The following is a 19,790-nucleotide window of genomic DNA, read 5'->3' as shown; positions in this document are numbered from 1 at the left end:
TATTTAAATATATACAGCAATTTGGAACACCTGTGACATAGAAACTAGATAAAAAATGTTTCAGGAGGAACCTGATCTGAGATGCAGAAATGAGGTTTTCAAGGGCTATGCTAGAAAGAACTTGAAGTTTATCCAAATGGCAATGGGAAGACACTGAAGGATTTAATCAGGACAAAATAAGAATAAAGTTTCTGTAAAATTTCATATAAGCTGATAACTGAGGAACAGAGAACAATGACTGGAGACAAGACTAAAAGTTAGGTTTCATTTGCAAAAAATAAATAAACAAAGCATCATTGTGCTTGGACCAATAAAGCAATAAATAAGAGCAGATTTGAAAATTGTGTAAGGGATAAATTGTTAGCGTTGTCATTGTTTAGTCACTCAGTCATGTCCGACTCGTTGGAGTAACCCACCTGTAGCCCACCGGGCTCCTCTGTCCATGGGATTTCCCAGGCAAGAATACTAGAGTGGGTTGCTATTTCCTCCTCCAGGGGATCTTCCCAACACAGGCATTGAACCCGAATCTACTGGGTCTCCTGCTTTGACAGGCAGATTCTTTATCAGTAGTAGGGGGGCAAATTGAACATGGGCATGAGGATCAGGAAAGCATAGTAAAAGAAACTGCTCTCTGATTTGGAGAGCAAATGGATAATGGCACTGTTCATTTTGACTCTTTGTGACCCCATGGACTAGAGCCTGCCAGGCTCCTCTGTCCATGGAATTCTCCAGGCAGGAATACTGTAGTGGGTTGCCATTTCCTCCTCCACGGGATATTCCCTACCCAGGTATCGAACTCACTTCTCTTATGTCTCCTGCATTGGCATGCAGATTCTTTACCACTAACGCCATCTGGGAAGCCCATTCATTGCACTAGGAAATATGTATTCCAAGTCTTGTGTTTTGGGTCCCATGTGCAGAAATATCAAGTTCTTTTCTGTGTGCAATACTTCTGATGAAAGTATTTTTACTTTTGATAAATGGTAATTTCTGAGAGATATTTAGATGTATAAAGCTATAGCAGAAAAAAGATAATTGGAAAATTAATTTATTAATATATTTGCTCATAATCTGCATATAGATTCCTATTCAGCACATAGGATTGGCTAACTGATCAAGAAGGTGCCAAAAAGAGAAGGAGCTTTGGCGAGAACATGAAGAACATGCCATCTAAAGCATAGTAATAGGAACAGACTCCAAGGTTGAGAATCAAAATGAACAAATAAATTCAAAAGACTGCTTTAGAATGCAAACTTGTATTCAATAGAGTTCAGTGCTACAGTGCTGCCAAAAAATACAGGTTTTATTGGATTTGAAAATAGGGAAGTTGATAATAAACATGCTGAGGGAATTTTTTTGTTGTTTTAATGGGAAAGAGAGGTGGATCACACCTTGTCAAGTTATAAACAGAGCTTCCAAGGTGGCACTAGTGGTAAAACAGTCTGCCTGTCAATGCAGGAGACATAAGAGATGCAGGTTACATATCTGAGTTGTGAAGATTCCTTGGAGTATGAAATGGTAACCCACTCCAATATCTTTGCCTGGAAAATTCCATGGACAGAGGAGCCTTGTGGGCTACAATTCGTTGGATCACAAAGAGCCACTCTAATGGCAGAAAGTGCTTCTTGATGAAGGTGAAAGAGGAGAGTGAAGAAGTTGGCTTAAAACCCAAATTAAAAAAACTAAGATCATGGCATCCAGTCCCAACTCTTCATGGCAAATAGAAGAGGAAAAAGTGGAAACTGGCAAATTTTACTTTCCTGGGCTCCAAAATCACTGTGGATGGTGCCTGAAGCCTTGAAATTAAAAGATGCTTGCTTCTTGGAAGAAAAGCTATGACAGGTCTAGGCGGCGTATTAAAAAGCCAAGACATCACTTTGTTGACAAAGGTCCGTATAGTCAAAGCTATCATTTTTTCCAGCAGTGGTGTATAAATGTGAGAGTTGGACCATAAAGAAGGTTGAGCACCAAAGAATTTATGCTTCAAAGTGTTGTGCTGGAGAAGACTCTTGAGAGTCCCTTAGACTGCAAGGAGATCAAACCAGTCAATCCTAAAGGAAATCAACCCTGAATATTCACTGGAAGGACTGATGCTGAAGTTGAAGCTGCAATACTTTGGCCACCTGATGTGAAGAGCAGCCTCATTGATAAAGACCCTGGTGCTGGGAAAGATCGAGGACAGGAGGAGAAGAGGATGAGATAGGATGAGATGTTTGGATGACATCAATGACTCAAAGGACATGAATTTGAGCAAATTCTTGGAGAGAGTGAAGGACAGGGATGCCTGGCATGTTGCAGTCCATGGGATCACAAAGATTTAGATACAACTTTGCAACTGAAAATAGTTATAAATATATTTGAGAAATTGGGGACAGATACCTGTTCCAAAAAGTTTGGTTGAAAATTGGTGATGGGAACAGAAAGAGAAAGGAATAATCAAGATAAGTTTTCAAGGGGATGTCAACCCAAATTTAACATGGGAGGAGCTCTTATGTTTATTTTGTCATGTTTTAAGGTGCATGTGAAGTAACCTGAGACAATACAGTGATAAATAAAAATCATATTAACTTATCCTCTGCCCTGTTAAGAAAGGATGGGAACCAACTCAGTTGTACCAGTTCTTGAGCATTGAGAATCCACCTTGGGTCTGTATCAATCTTCTGTGAAATGAAGTTCTTCTAAGTGCTGTCCAAATGGTATTCACTTGGGACCATTTAATACTTCAAGATAGAGCTTAAAAACATATATCTTAATTATTTGAAAACATTTTACAATCTGGAAAATTGTTCACTGATGTGTATTTTCCCAAAAGATACCTAGAAAGTTTCACAATGCAGTTTTCCTAAATATCAATATTATGTATGTACTGAAAAAATAGAATATAAAGATAAACAAAATGAAGAAAATTTTAATATTATACCAAACTGGTTCCCTAAAGATACATACTGTTAGTATTTTGATTTTGGACTTACACTTTCCATGCTTGATTTTTCTAATTTTTAATATTCTTGTGAAATGATCAAATGAGTTCTGTGAAAGAAATTTACAACTTAAGAAATTATGTTAATGTATTTACTATCAAAGAAATTTTATATTCTGAATGCTTTTTTTTTCCTTTAAATAAAAGTACAACACAGGCTTTGCTATTTTATTGATTATAAAATTTTAATTGAAATTTTCCCTTTCTTCTTTTACAGCTCCTTAGTGGAATTTCTGCCATATTTTTTACAGTAAATTCACAAGTAAATCTACACATAATTCAGAGCACTTATCAAGATTCAACTTTAACTGAATTAAGCATAACATCCTGGAGAGCCAGAGATACCTTCTCACAGTTAATCATTCCTTACGGAGTCAAGATTATTCAGAGTGTGTGCTCTGGTGGAATTTACTGTAGAACTGTTTGTTTCATGGCAGAAAGCAATCATTCAGCAGTTACTGAGTTCATCCTCTTAGGCCTCACGGATAACCCAGAGCTTCAGCTCATTTTCTTTTGTGTTTTATTGTTGATCTACTTGATTACTGTCCTGGGTAATCTTGGTTTGATTGTGCTAATACAAGTGAGTCCTCAACTTCACACACCCATGTATTTTTTCCTCTGTCATCTGGCTTTTGTGGATTTTTATGGTTCCTCCACCATCACACCAAACACCCTTGTAAACACTTTTCGTGAAATTAAAAGCGTGTCATTTTATGCATGTGCCACTCAAGTGTGCAGCTTTATCACATTTTCAGTTTGGGAATTACTAATGCTATCTGTCATGGCTTATGATCGGTATGTGGCAATATGCCACCCTTTACTCTATGTAGTTCTTATGCCTAGAAAACTCTGCATCCAAATGGTCACCAGCTCTTATATTTATGGATTCCTGGTGGGATTCATACAAGCAGTGGCTACATTCCACATGGCTTTCTGTGGCCCTAATGTGATCAACCAGTTCTACTGTGATGATGTTCCTTTGATTGCTCTGGCCTGCTCTGATACGCGAGTCAAAGAGTTGATGTTATTAGCCATTGCAGGATTCAATGTCTTCTGTTCCCTTCTCATTGTTCTCATATCCTATGCGTTCATCGTCTTTGCCATCATAAGGATCCATTCTACTGTAGGGAGACAGAAAGCCTTTTCTACCTGCGCCTCTCACCTGTTTTCTATTACTATGTATTATGGGACCCTCAGTTTTATGTATCTGCAGCCCAAGTCAAGCCACTCACTAGATAAAGACAAATTTGCCTCAGTTTTCTATACTGTGGTGATCCCTATGCTAAACCCACTGATCTACAGCTTGAGGAATTGGGAGGTAAAAAATGCTTTGAGAAAAATAACTGAAAAGATGTATTTGAATAAAAAATAAGAATGATGTTGTTACTAAAGATATGCTGGGTATAGATTTCAGTTCAGTTCAGTCACTCAGTCACGTCCACCTCTTTGTGACCCCATGGACCGCAGCAGTCCAGGCCTCCCTGTCCATCACCAACTCCCGGAGTCTACCCAAACTCATGTCCATCGAGGCGGTGATGCCATCCAGCCATCTCATCCTCTGTCGTCCTTTCTCCTCCTGCCCTCAATCTTTCCCAGCATCAGGGTCTTTTCCTTTTTTTTTTTTTAATTTAAGTTTATTTATTTTAAATGGAGGCTAATTACTTTACAATATTGTATTGGTCTTTTCAAATGAGTCAGCTTTTTGCATCAGGTGGCCAGATTATTGGAGTTTCAGATTCAACATCAGTCCTTCCAAAGAACACCCAGGGTTGATCTCCTTTAGGATGGACTGGTTGGATCTCCTGCAGTCCAAGGGACTCTCAAGAGTCTTCTCCAACACCACAGTCCAAAAGCATCAATTCTTTGGCACTCAGCTTTCTTTATAGTCCAACTTTCACATCCATACATGACTACTGGAAAAACCATAGCCTTGACTAGATGGACCTTTGTTGGCAAAGTAATGTCTCTGCTTTTCAATATGCTATCTAAGTTGGTCATAACTTTCCTTACAAGGAGTAAGCATCTTTTAATTTCATGGCTGCAATCACTATCTGCAGTGATTTTGAAGCCCCAAAGAATAAAGTCAGCCACTGTTTCCAGTGTTTCCCCATCTATCTGCCATGAAATGATGGGACCAGATGCCGTGATCTTAGTTTTCTGAATGTTGAGGTTTAAGCCAGCTTTTTCACTCTCCTCTTTCACTTTCATCAAGAGGCTCTTTAGTTCTTCTTCAATTTCTGCCATAAGGGTACAGACGTAGGACATTTAAAATCAAGGCTTGTACAATGATTCAGTATCAATAGGCAGAGGAACCTTTGTCCTTTGTCACTCAGTTTGCTGATGTTTTATTTCCTCCTTGAAAACAGATATTTTCCTATTTTGACTTGCATGTAGTAGATATCTCATAAATATTTTAATGGTCTAATTCTAAAAGGGAGATAGAAATTACCCGTTGTCTTTGAACATAAAATGCTTTGTCAATAGAGATGAAAAATAAAGCACTTTAAAATCATAATTTCATCTCATTTCTCCCTAATATTGAGGATTTGGGGCTATCTTGAGAGACACAAACTATACAAATAGTATAAACACTGTGTAAATTTTTTCCTCCACTTTGAACCAAAGTTAAATATAATATGTTGCTTGGTTAAAGTGTTTTGGTTTTAAACTGTCCGTAAAATGAACTTATTATTATCTTTACAGTGTTACATTTATATGGTTGGGCATGTTTTGAAAGGCTTTATTTTTTAGAGAAGTTTTAGATTTACAACAAAATTGAGAGGGAGATGCAGAGCTTTGGTCTTATACCCCTTACTATCACAGATTCATAACCTCCCAGTTATCAACACCACTCACCAAAATGGTGCACTTATTCCAATAGATGAATCTTCATTGATGTATCTTAATCACGCAATGTCCATAATTTACCTTAGGTTTCACTCTAGGTACTGTGCATTCTGTGATTCTGGTCAAATTTGTAATGACTTAATCCCTCATTGCACTTCTGCACAGAGTATTTTCACTGCCCTAAGGATTCTTTCTGCTCTGTCTATTCATCTCATCCCTACTGCCCTCACCCATGGCAAACATGGATTTTCTGATTGTCTCTGATGTTTTGCCTTTTCCAGAATGTCATAGAGTTGTAATTATATAGTATGTAGCTTTTTCTGGTTGTCTTTTTTCACTTAGTAACATGCATCTAAGGTTCCTCTGTGTCTTTTCAGAGCTAATAGCCCATTTCTTTTTAGCTTTGAATAACATTCCTTTGTCTGGATGTACCACAGTTTATTTATCCATTCACCTACTGAAGGACATCTTGGTTGCTTCAAAATTTTAACAATTATGAATAAATCAGCCATAAATATCTTTATGCATATTTTTATGTAGATGCATGTTTTCAAATCCTTTGGATAAATTGTTGATTTGTATGGTAAAAAATGTGTTTATTTTTGTATAAAACATCCAAACTCTTCTGGTTTAACATTTTAACATGATCATTTAAGCACAGTCCTTTTATGTTCAGCCTGCACTTTAGTTCCACTGATTACTTCTGGGTGCAGTGACATAAATTTTAGTCTGCATGATTACTGAGAAATTAATTGCCCTGTCTTTGTTAATGTATATTAATAGTTTGTGCAGTTTCCCACTGGTGGTAGCATTACACTGGGCACAGAAGTTCTAAAGATGCCATATGAACCCCTGTGTTTCATATATATTTTTCCTGGTTCCGTTGTGCATGGGTACCCCTAATTTCTTAAGCAAATCAGAGTTGATCACCTTAACTGGCACATGAAGTCCTTCCTGTCTGCCAGTCTGTTGGTGTGAAGTAGTCAAAGATCCCAGTTTCTCAAAACACTAATTGAGCTGCTAGTGCAAATATTTGCCCTCCAGGATGCTCATCCTACAATCCAGAGAGCCTAATATGACAGGAATAGGAGACATAAAATCAGAAAATTGGTCACAGGATGTAATGATAATGATCAATTCTGCTATAACATCTTTGTTTCCAGACCCACGATCCCATGCTGTTAGGGACGCTGTAACTTATGTTCTCATCGGTTCATTACCTACAGCGTATCACGGAGGACGGTGCGCCAATGCAGCCAAATCATTTTCTGAGCTGGTGACTTGGCTGTGTGGTCAGGTTGCCATCCATAAGTCCAATCAAGCCAACTGAGTCTTGACAGGAGACAATCGGTTAAGACCATTCATTATATGCCATGGCCATGTCAAACTTTCATTGCTGTGGAGTGAGTGTATTCCTTCTGAGGGAGTATTGTATGGCTTATTATTTAAAGAACAAAATGCCCTTTAAACTATTGAAAGATGACACATCCTAGGATAATGAGTCTTGGGAAGAAAAATTCCTTTTCAATCTATTGATTTCAGTGAGGATGAACTGCTGTCCCGCCCAACATTGAAGGGGTCTGATATAACTGTTGCATCATGTGTTTCTGATTTTTATCTCAAAAGAGGGGTGCCACACTCAGGGCTTGGCATAGGTCTCTGCTTCTAACAGATTGGGCACTCAGCATTGGCAGCAGTAGGAAGGAGCCGTGTTCTCGGGAACATACATGGTCTTCATTCCTGACACTGTGACTATGCTGTCCATGATGTCCCTGGGGCTGTGAGGCAGAAGGGAAGGTGGTGAGTATGCCTGTGATGGCTTTTCTAACCCTTCTCATCAGTGCAGACCTCTTCTGCAGTAGTTACTCCTTGCTGTTTAGTCACTAAGCCATGTTCTATTCTTTGTGGCCCCACAGACTGGAGCCCACCAGCCTGCTTGTCCATGGGATTTCCCAGGCAAGAATACTGCAGTGGGTTGCCATTTTCTTCTCCAGGCAGTCTTTCTGATCCAAGGATCAAACTCTTGTCTCCTGCTTAGCAAGCAGATTCTTTCCCACTGAGCCACCTGGGAAGCCCAGTGACTCCTTGGAAGTTTAAAAAAAAAATTAAATCAGCATGCTTTGTACCTGTCACAAGTTCATCTAAAGTCCTCTTCTTCAAATGCCAGGTTCTCGGACACTTGATATCCTCAGTCCATAAACAAGTGTCCAGAGATATTTATCACCATCTATGGATCAGAGAGTGGCCATGATCTTCAGGCCACAATCTCCCCATTTGAAATGGGGCTTCCCTGGTGGCTCAGACAGTAAAATGTCTGCCTGCAATGTGGGAGACCCGGGTTTGATCCCTGGGTGGGGAAGATCCTCTGGAGAGGGAAATGGCAAACCCACTCCAGTACCTTTGCCTGGAAAATCCCATGGACAGAGGAGCCTGGTATGCTACAGTCCGTGGGGTCACAAAGAGTTGGACACGACTGAGCGACTTAAAAAAAAAAAAAAATGGGTCAGAGAGTGGCCATGATCTTCAGGCCACAATCTCCCTATTTGAAATAGAAGACCATATTCGACCCACTGAGATAAACTGCTTTCACCGCTATCATTCAGGACCACCTCTGTTTCCTACATGCTGTAAAAGCCCTTCTTTGCACTTGGCTCAACTCTTATTTGTGCATGTGTGCTCAGTCAGGTCAGACTCTGTGACTCCTTGGACTGTAGCCAGCCAGGCTCTTCTGTTCATGGAATTTTCCAGTGGGTTGGCATTTTTTACTCCAAGAAATCTTTCCGACCTAGGGACTGAACCCCCATCTCTTGCATCTCCTGTTCGCTACCACTCTTGCCACTCCAATCTTATTTGGAACCTATTTCTTTGGACCCTCTTAAGCTCCAAATTAAAAAGCAGAGACATCACTTTGCCAACAAAGGTCCATCTAGTCAAGGCTATGGTTTTTCCCATATTCATGTATGAATGTGAGAGTTGGACTGTGAAGAAAGCTGACTGCTGAAGAATTGGTGCTTTTGAACTGTATTGTTGGAGAAGACTCTTGAGAGTCCCTTGGACTGCAAGGAGATCCAACCAGTCCATTCTAAAGGAGATCAACCCTGGGTGTTCTTTGGAAGGAATGATGCTAAAGCTGAAACTGCAGTATTTTGGCCACCTCATGCAAAGAGTTGACTCATTGGAAAAGACTCTGATGCTGGGAGGGATTCAGGGCAGGAAGAGAAGGTGATGACAGAGGATGAGATGGCTGGATGGCATCACTGACTCGATGGATGTGAGTGTGAGTGAACTCTGGGAGTTGGTGATGGACAGGGAAGCCTGGCGTGCTGCAATTCATGGGGTCACAAAGAGTTGGACACAACTGAGCAACGGAACTGAACTGAAGTGAAGCTCTGAATATTATTTGGGACCTCCTAATTTGGAACCCCTAGCTTATTAAACTGTAGCACGGACTGTGTGGGGGTCTGTGTGGCAGAGATAGGCAATATAAAATCTGCATCCGTTGTTCATATAATTTGTTGCTAACATCTCAACCTAATTTAACCAGGTTGTAAGCAAATGACTTCCATTTGATGGATTCCTATTGGGCTGGACCGAAATTTGAGTTGGTGGATCCTGTAATATCCAGCACAGAATAAGCAGCAGATGCTAAATGTTTACTTGCTGTCTTATCATCTGGCACTTAGTTTCTAATAGGGTGCACTAGAACACAGAACACCATTTTATTTCTTCATCAGAAGGTCTGGCTTTTCTCCAAGGCCTGTGCAGTAATGCTGATTTCAGTTTTCCAGAGACTCAAACATCATTGTTTGTCAACACAGATATTTCCAACATCTTTGGATTACTTGCAGAAGCTACTCTTTTTGAGATTAAATAAAATCTGGTAGTCTTTCAAAATATCCAACATGTAGCTGAGAGCTATCGTCCCTGTGACCTGCCTTATTCAATAGAATGCTTAAAAGTGTACAACTTCCAAGGCTAGAACTTTTTTCCAGGGAAATTTTAAATGTTTGAACTCAACCACCATATTTTCATTGGAAGCCCAAGCCAGACACTCATCACATGGACCACATCCAGCTGTCAGCCTCATCAAGTATAATATCAGCCATGTGACTGAGGTCTTCACGGACCATACAGACAGCCTACTGCCCAGCTGACACCACAATGTGGAGAGAGATTGTCCATAGCCCACAGGATTATGAGAGATAATAAATCGTTGTTGCTTCAGGTCTCTAAAACTTGGGGGTTTTCTTTAAAAAGCTATTAGATAGTTGAAGCAATAGTGATCATAGAATGAATTGCAAAAAACTTTGAAGTGAAATGAACTCTAACAAGAAATCCTGAAGATAGATTTTATGATTTTGACAGAAGGAAAATGTTTAAAATATTTTCCTAAAATAATTGAGGAATGTATTTTAGACACTCATAGCCTTGTTCATGCTGATAGAGCTCTTTTAAACTTTCTTGAATTTCTACCAAGCCTCTAAGAAAAACTACAGAGTTAAATCATTACAGATTGGTTAGAAATAAACTGCAAACAAATATGATGACTTCTGTACAATTTATGTTTAAGGTTCTTTGTCATTTATGCTTTTATTCTACTAGAGAAAATGGTGTTATAAAAATCATAACAGTCTTCCTAGGATAAAATGTCCACATTTAATAATAACTGTTCTTTCTTTGTAATAAGCATTGTCTATGAATTTTTTATCTGTATGTGTTTCTATTCATCACTCTATACATGTATGGAATGAGGAGAATTTGTTAGAGAGTTTGAAGAAAAGAAATACTCATTTCTATCTGATTTGCATGCCTTTAAGTGCTTTCTATTAGACTTCAGGAAAAAATAAAGTTAATTTTAAATTATTTTCTTCTTTGAACAGAATGGTAAAACAATAATTTTCTGAGACTGAACTAAATGTACCTCCAAGCTTCTAAACTCATGGCTTAATTATTATTCCTACAACCCAACAGATATTTGAGTGGGTTGCAGATGTAGGCCTGGATCTTCGGTGCACTATAAACTATTACTCGTTAGCCTCACAAAGTCCAACAGCAAAGTTAACTCACTGCTTTAATGTGCACTGACTTCTTATAAAATTAAAACTTGAATAAGGCTCATGTGCATGTATGCATGCTAAGTCACTTCAATCGTGTCTGATTTTGCAACCCTGTGGACCGTAGCCCACCAGGCTCCTCTGTCCAAGGGATTTTCCAGGCAAGAATACTGAAGTGGGTTACCATGTCCTCCTATAGGGTATCTTCCCAACCTAGGGTTTGAACTCCTGTTTTTTATGTATCCTGCATTGGCAGGAGAGTTCTTTACCACTAGTGCCCCTGCAAACCCCAATAAATCTCATACTAAAGCATAAAAAGTAAATAAAAACAGTTAAACTTTTCTGAGTTTTTTTCCCACGTGTTAAAATAATCTTTGCTAGTAATTATTAATATTTTATTTTACTTAGATTCAGCAGAATGATCTGAAACATCAAGTGATCAATCCCTGTGTGTTAAGCAAACTGAGTCCCAAAAGATTAGCCATAATGATTGTTTATGCTGTGAGACATCATTACATTGTTTTGTTCAGAAATTGCTTAAAATTATGCAGCACAGGGAACACATTCTGGAGGGACCAATGAATAATACAAAATATACTCACTACAGTTAAGTAATGTTAAATTTTGTTGACATTCACAAAGTTCGCCACAAGGTATATTGGACGCCTTTTTGGTTTCATTTTGGGTTGCTCAAAGGCAGCAGGCAGTGAGGAAAAATCAAGGTAAATGAAGTAGTAGAAAAGGTTTAGGGTAACACAAAACTTGTATTTATTTGTTCCATTATTCTACTAGTATATTTGAAGTTCCTAAACAGTGCTAGCTCCTACAAGGTTTGGGGGAGATGAGAAATAACTATCTGTTTTTTCAAAAATTTGAAATTTAGATTATTTTACAAAGTAATTAATAGGTGAATGAATTGTTAGATGCAACACTTGAGAAGTGATGAGACACCTCTAGGAAGAAGTGAAATTTCACCCGAGATCTGATGCATACATAGAAAGATAAAGCCAACTAGATTGTAAAGACAGAAGGAAGGGCTTCTGCTTCAACTGTGTACAAAATTCATGATCACATTTGAGAAACCGACAGTACTCATGATGGCTGAAGCCTGGGAATTACATGAAAACGCCACAAGAAGTGAGACTACTCTGAAAAGAAGGGGCTGCTTATCAAAGATTAAGTTAGCCAACCTTTGGGACTCTATCCTATGTCAACAGGAAATAGTAAGCTATGATTTGCATGTTAGAAAGTACACTCTAGTTACAATGAACAGAGAAAGGATGAATAAGATAAATGTTTGGACAATAATACAGTAAGTTGTGATAGAGGCTTAAATTTCAAGTAGACAGGTTTGGGAAAAAATAGGTTAAATAATTAGTATGTTCAATATCTAATTTTTATCAGTGGAGTTTAGAAAGATATATGAAGTATATTATCTTGGCTTTGTGCCTGAATAACTGGCTGGAAGATGACACCACTTACTGAGTTAGAAAATGCATGCTTCAAAGCAGATGAAAATATTGGATGCTTTTTGAATTGCTGAATTCTCTTTTGAGCATGCTATATTTAGGTACTTTGGGAATACCTAGATGAAGTTATCTGGGGATCTCTTGAATACATACTTAGAGATCAGAGGTGAAATCTGGCCTTGAAATTTAGACTTTTGTGACACAAAAGTGAGAACCATCCCCAGAACATTTGATGAGAGCTTCACAAGAGTGTGCAAAAAATGACACAGGATGGCTTAGGAACGAAATGTAAAGTAATGCTTTAATTAAAACATAAACACAGGGAGTGGAGCCACAAGAAGAGTAAACATGGACAGAAAGATGGGATTCTGATGACTTGCAAACTAAACCAAACCAAAACAATGGTTTGCATGAAAACTAATGTCAACGATATCTGAGGCTACATAGACAACATAAAAGAAGTCTACATTGCCAATGGGAAGAAGGAGATTGTTGGTGAACTTGGAATAAGTAATTGTATAACAATTATGGTGAGAACAATTTCAGAATACAAGTTGATATATAAATGCTAAAGATGAAGCAAATGACTTTCCAGGATGTTTAGTACTGAAAGAATGAAGAGGAGAGGGGTTGATGGATAGAGGAAAAGGAAAAGAAGTCACAGGTCATTAGCAATGATTTCAGCATGTATCTTGTTTTTAAACTGATGGGGAAGATCAAATAAATTAGTAGAGGATGAACATATGGGATGAACAAAATAGCTTGGGAACCAAAATATAAGTTTATACATTAGAAAGAGAATTTGTATGTTGTGAATAGTCATTGTGGCAATTGATCACAGAGTCTAAGCTGTTTAGGGTGAGCATTGAATAAAGGAGGCAACAGTAGGTAAAGGATACTTAAGGTTAAAGTGATTGAGTGGATACATAAAAGGCTGTAGTGGCATAACTGATGTGAAGGGAAAGTTCAGAAAGTTGTGGTCATAAGACAAGTTTTTGATTTTGGATAACTACTATTTTATCAATTGTCACATAGAACAAGCTTCAAAATGGAATCATGGGAGTAGGATGCTCAAGAGGAATAGCAGTGGGGTCCCTGATTCCAAGATCAAGGATCTAAGAAACCAAGGTATGAAATAAGTGGTGTTCATGATGCTGATGGCACATGTGTGGAAGATAAATAATGATGGCATCAACACCTGAGCCTTCAGTGAATAAGAGGGAGAGACCTGGATGCATATGTGATGACAGTGAATATGGGACAAGCCTCTAAGCATCAGGGAACTGTACCTGAATGCAAGGCATAGCAAAAAACAGGAAAGAATGTTCCAGCATGAACAATGCCTTATTTCACCTGCCAGATTTAACATATGTGGATAGTTTCAAATGGAACAGCCTTTGGAAACCTGGAGAGAAATACATTTTCAAGGATGATCCAAGTTTCAGTTTAAAGAAAGAAAACTAAAACGACTGAAGATATTGGTGAGTTTGGTAACGTCAGAGCAAGAGCTACACAGACTCCAACACATCAGAGAAATATAAGTACTAGAAAAATTAAGAGTCAGGAAAGGTAATGATCTGAGATCACAAGTCAATGAGGCAATGGAAAAAGACCTCAAAATATTGCAAAAAGAATAAGCTACAGTCATGGGTGTGATGGGATTGCATAGTCTTTTCTTTTGAGAATAAGCCTAAATCTGAATACTATGAATACTGATGGAATGAAAAACCATGTGTGCACGCTCAGTCATGTCTGACTCATGGACACGACTCCTCTGTCCATGGAGCCAGCCATGCTCCTCTGTCCATGGGCTTTTCCAGATAAGAATACTGGGGTGAGTTGCCGTTTCCTCCTCCAGGGGATCTTCCAACACAGGGATCCAACCCTTGTCTCCCACATCTCCAGCATTGGCAGGAGAATTCTTTGCTACTGCGCCGCCATGTGGGAAGCCCATTTTAAGAGCTAAAATTTACTCACTTAACACATACTGCATGAAAGGCACTATTTTAATCACTTAAGGTATACAAACTTAGAGATCACCTTTCCAAAATTTTCTGATTAATGGGGAAATTCTTGCCTCTATGAAAAGAGTTCATTTCTATAAACTATGAATTGAGGTCAGGGAGTCCAGAACTAGTTCATGAGTTATTTTGCTTTACCCCACACTAATCATGAAACAGCAAGAGGGTTTAAGCTCTCACTCTGAGCTTCCATATCTGAAAATGAAGACGATAGCTTATCACCAGTTGATAGGGTTGATGGAAAGATGATCTGAGATGAAATAGTAGAAAAATTTTTTAAATCAAACATATCTGCTCAAATGAAGATCATTAAAAGCTGTTTCTTTTAATAAACCAGAAATCGGTTTTTAGTTCTACAAAATTATCTTGATTTTTTCTTCTCCTGTTTTGCATTTAGATGTTAGGAACCACCCGATAAATATGTTTTCTAAATTATTTTAATGTATTTTTAATCATCCCATACATATTTCAGAAGAAGCAAGACTATCTATGTTTCTAAGGGCTTTTCTCCCTTTAATTCCCAAATATTACATAGTAATTGAAAGAAAACTAGAAATCATAGTAAGAGAACAAAGTAAAATAAAAATCATCCTGAATAGTTGATATAAAGATGGTCAGAATTTAAAAATACCTTTCATACTACCCCTTCTGAAATTATTTTTTAATTTATTGTTTTCTGTTAATTAACAATTTTCAGAGTTAACATTTTTGTTTAAAGTATTTCAACAATTAAAAATAATTGTGCTCAAATAACTGTCTTTATTTTCTTTTATTAAAAATAGATAAGGAAGTATTCAATTATGTTAGATTTTAAATAAAATGCCATGTTTCTATCTTTCCAAACCCCACAGAATTTCATACTTTGGAGCTTCTGCAGAGAACAAATCGCTTCATTATGAAACCAGAATTTGCATGGAGAGTCTCTTTTGAATGTGTCCAACATAAGATCAGGGTGGATCAGAATCAGTTCCCAACATCTGCTTGATTATCTCTAAGGGAGATAAGAATACTCAGACTGTGCGCTCTAGGGGTTTTATTATTAAAAACAAAAGTTAAATCTCTACCATGGCAAAAGGCAATTATTCTGCAGTGTCTGAGTTTATCCTCTTGGGACTCACAGATAATCCGTAACTTCAAGCTACTCTTTTTGGTGTGTTCCTAGTAATCTATTTTGCTAGCGTCCTGGGTAATCTTGGTTTGATTGTGTTAATACAAGTCAGCCCGCAGCTTCACACACCCATGTACTTTTTTCTCAGCCACTGGCTTTTATTGATTTTTCTTTTACTTCGTCTGTCACCCCAAACACCTTGGTGAATTTCCTGTGTGAAGTTAAAAGTATAACATTTTATGCATGTGTCATCCAGGTGTGCTGCTTCATCACATCTGTAGCTTGTGAACAGTATTTGCTCTCAGTCATGGCCTATGACAGGTATGTTGCCATTTGCAACCCTTTACTCTATGCCATCCTCATGCCTAAAAAGCTCTGTAATCGGACCATTGCTAGCACATATATTTATGGATTCGTTGTGGGTCTTGCGCAGACAGTCGCAACATTCCTCTTGTCTTTCTGTGGCTCCAATAGGGTCAACCACTTCTACTGTGATGACATTCCCTTGGTCGCACTGGCTTGCTCTGACACTCATGTCAAAGAGCTGACGCTGTTAATCATTGCTGGGTTCAACACCCTTTGCTCTCTACTGATCGTGATCATTTCTTATATCTTCATCCTCTTTGCCATTCTGAGGATCCATTCTGCTGAAGGAAGGCAAAAAGCCTTTTCTACCTGTGTTCCCCATCTGACCTCAATCACCATATTTTATGCAACAATCATTTTTATGTACCTCCTGCCCAATTCAAGCCATTCTCTGAACACAGATTAATTTGCTTTGGTGTTCTACGTGGTAGTGATTCCCATGTTAAACCCATTGATCTACAGCTTGAGGAATCAGGAAGTGAAGAATGCACTGAAGAGATTTATAGAAAAGTTGCATTTGGCTATCAAATAACTGAAAAAATCAAGGACGGGGAGGAATCAGAGGACATGGAGTTGTGGCTTATCTAGAGTCAAAATGCTGATAAATGATAGGGTCAAATTCCTCACTTCCAGTGTTCATATTTACTCAACATGTCTTAAAGCCCACTCTGTCATTCTCGATGATTTACACGTGAAAGGACTTTTGTAAATTTTGAGGTGTTAAATTTAAAAGGAGAAAGAGACAGACAAACAAGGAAAGACAGAGAGTGAAACAGAGATAGAGATATCTTAACCTGTTTGAAAAGACATCTTCATAATTAAAGAAATGGAACATCTAGCATAGTCCCTTTATCTGAATTCTGTGTCATATGGGTCATACTAAGATAGACCAACATTTGGTATCTTATATTTCAAGTTTGCTGCATAGATAATCTGGAAAATAAGGCAAAGATTAATACAAGATTTTTTTTTCTTTTTTCCAACAAGCTGAATAATCTTCCTAACACTCCTCTACTTGCATTCAGCTCAAAGAGTAGCACCAACAGAGCCACTTTGACATTGAGCCCTTGGTGACACCGATCCTGACACTGTGTCAGTTAAGTTCACTAGAGCTCTTTCCTGCCATATAACTCCTTGCTTGTTCTGTATCAATTGTGATTAGGAACATGGACTCTTCCTTCACATAGTTTGGCCAACAATTTTAGTTTTCCAACTAATAGCTGTTATCTTGGGTAAATTATTATATTTCACATCTCTTTCTTGGTTTCTTAATCTACAATAGTAATAGTTTCTTTGTCCTGGACTGATTGTGAAGATTAAATAAGATTATGACTATAAAAGGCTTACATAGTTTGTAGTACATGCCAAGCACTTCATGAGCATTGACTATTACACCTAATTAGTAACATTATTTTCAGCATTGTTATTGCCTGTATAGCCTTTTTTAGAAAGAGTTGGCAATATGATATGATTTATTTTAAAATCAACAAAATGAAAATATAAAAGCTAACAAGTTATTGTATTGTCATCATTAAAACAATTTCATTCCTTTTCATTTTTGTTTCAAATTGATATGTGACTTTTTAAACTGTACATATTTAAAGTGCTCAATTTGATAAGTTTTGAAACATCACCACGTGAAAATGCTGAACACGTTTGTCCCATCCCCCAAGGTTCCTCCTCCACTGACCCTGGGCAACCACCAACTGGTTCCTGTCACTATGATTGCTTTGCGATTCTTAAATGCATGCTGCATATGCTAAGTTGCTTCAGTCACGTCTGACTGCTTATTTCCTACAGTTTTATATAAATGGAATCAGCAATATGAACTCTTTAAGACAGAGAAATTTTATATTTCAGAAGTGCAAACAGCTTCATGTTGAACATTTGGCATAATTATTCTCTGAAAGTGCATTGCCCACACCACTGAGATGCCGTGCAGCATCCACACCACTGAGCTATTCCAAGGCCATTCTATCTCCCACGCATGTGTGCTTCCTGTCCCTTCAATCATGTCCTTGTGACCCCATGGACTGTAGCCCACCAGATTCCACTGCCCATGGGATTATCCAGGCAAGAATACTGGAATGGGGTGCCATGCCCTCCTCCAGGGGATCTTCCCGATCCAGGGATGGAAGAGAGGCCCTGGCTTCTCCTGCATTGGGAGGCAGGTTGTTAACCACCAGCACACACTGGGAAGCCCATCCTACCTCCCACTGCCCCTAAATTTCATCACAATTGCTTTTATTAATTTTGTTGGGTATAGTTGCTTTACAATATTGCATGAGTTTCCTGCCATACAGCAAAGTGAATTAGCTCAGTTCAGTTCAGTAGCTCAGTCGTGTCTGACTCTTCGCGACCCCATGAATCGCAGCACAGCAGGCCTCCCTGTCCATCACCAACTCCCGGAGTTCACTCAAACTCATCTCCATCGAGTCAGTGATGCCATCCAGCCATCTCATCCTCTGTCATCCCCTTCTCCTCTGCCCCCCATACCTCCTAGCAACAGAGTTTTTCCAATGAGTCAACTCTTTGCATGAGGTGGCCAAAGTACTGGAGTTTCAGCTTTAGCATCATTCCTTCTAATGAATACCCAGGACTGATCTCCTCTAGGATGGACTGGTTGGATCTCCTTGCAGTCCAAGGGACTTTCAAGAGTCTTCTCCAACACCACAGTTCAAAAGCATCAATTCTTCGGCGCTCAGCTTTCTTCACAGTCCAACTCTCACATCCATACATGACCACTGGAAAAACCATAGTTTTGACTAGATGGACATTTGTTGGCAAAGTAATGTCTCTGCTTTTGAATATGCTATCTAGGTTGGTCATAACTTTCCTTCCAAGGAGTAAGCGTCTTTTAATTTCATGGCTGCAGTCACCATCTGCAGTGATTTTGGAGCCCAAAGATATAAAGTCTGACACTGTTTCCACCGTTTCCTGCCAGGAGCCGGTGAGGCATTCCACTCGTGACAAAGGTCATGAGGAAGGAGGCTCGGCATACGCAAAGGCAGGATCAAGCCTCAGGAGTCCCCCTGGATATTCTCAAGTATCTACCCTCCAAAAAACCAGAGTCTGCCTACTTTATTGCTTTGTGCTTTCACCTCTGACTTTACTGGGGGCTGTACCCCACCACCATCTCACTCTCTCTGTCAAAGAGTTAACTTACAGCTCCAATTAATAAAGTTCCTGGGCAACTAGGAGTGTTTAAATCCAAACCCCTCAGATAGCTTTCTAACTTGCCTGACAAGTTTACCCAGACTCCTACAGCTATGCATACGATTGTTTACAGTCTCCCAGCCTCCAGAGGCATGGGAAGCTTAAGATATTCAAATAGCTTAGAGCCTCTCAGAGAATTAGAAACTGTCAGAAAAAACTAGTAAAAGATTTCATTGATGAGCCAATGCTTGTTGCCAAGTTTTCACATCCCCTGTATTGTATCCTTGAATGTGTATTAATTAATATAGTTGGTATGTAGAAAAAATAAGTAGTGGCCTTGGTGTTAGCAACTTTAGACCCTAATAAATTCTTTCCTTTGTTGTAAACCCATTACACATCCGCCCTATAGGAATGCAGTTTTATCTAACACCTTCAGAAGATGGCACCAAACCTTAAAATAATTACTGTTAGAGAAAATAAGTCTTTGTCAAGAGTCATAAAATGTTAATAGGCCTTCTTGGCCAGAAGATGATGTAAATTACCTAAACCATTTGTATATGATAAATTTGCAGGATAGAAACCCTGGTTTTTGAAAAGGATCAAAGACTGCTGACTTTGCATCCCCTATTATCCTCTATGTGTAACTTAGGGTATATAAGCCCCCGTTGAAAATAAAGCTATGGGCCTTGCTCACCAAAGCTTGGTCTCCGCATGTCATTCTTCTCCTTAACTTCCAGCTGAGTCTGCATCTGGAGCACGGAGGTCCTCTGCGACCATTTATTTGCCTGG

General features: G+C 38.7%; 1 protein-coding gene and 1 pseudogene across 1 annotated transcript; both read left to right on the top strand.

Moving 5' to 3' along the window:
* The first annotated feature begins 3,410 nt into the window (after positions 1-3,410).
* On the top strand, positions 3,411-4,352 carry LOC113904653 (olfactory receptor 5AL1-like). Its single transcript, XM_027561774.1, has one exon. The coding sequence runs from the start codon at positions 3,411-3,413 to the stop codon at positions 4,350-4,352; it is 942 nt and encodes a 313-aa protein (XP_027417575.1).
* An 11,084-nt stretch (positions 4,353-15,436) lies between these two features.
* LOC113904715 lies at positions 15,437-16,377 on the top strand (annotated as a pseudogene).
* Positions 16,378-19,790: the final 3,413 nt, after the last annotated feature.

Source organism: Bos indicus x Bos taurus, chromosome 15 (assembly GCF_003369695.1).
Source record: "Bos indicus x Bos taurus breed Angus x Brahman F1 hybrid chromosome 15, Bos_hybrid_MaternalHap_v2.0, whole genome shotgun sequence".
Lineage (NCBI taxonomy): Eukaryota > Metazoa > Chordata > Mammalia > Artiodactyla > Bovidae > Bos > Bos indicus x Bos taurus.
Note: the sequence above shows the minus strand (reverse complement) of the source record. Positions and strands in the feature narration are given on the sequence as shown.

What these genes read in the sequence shown, in the direction of transcription:
- LOC113904653 (XM_027561774.1), top strand. Translation starts at nt 3,411, where the DNA reads ATGGCAGAAAGCAATCATTCAGCAGTTACTGAGTTCATCCTCTTAGGC.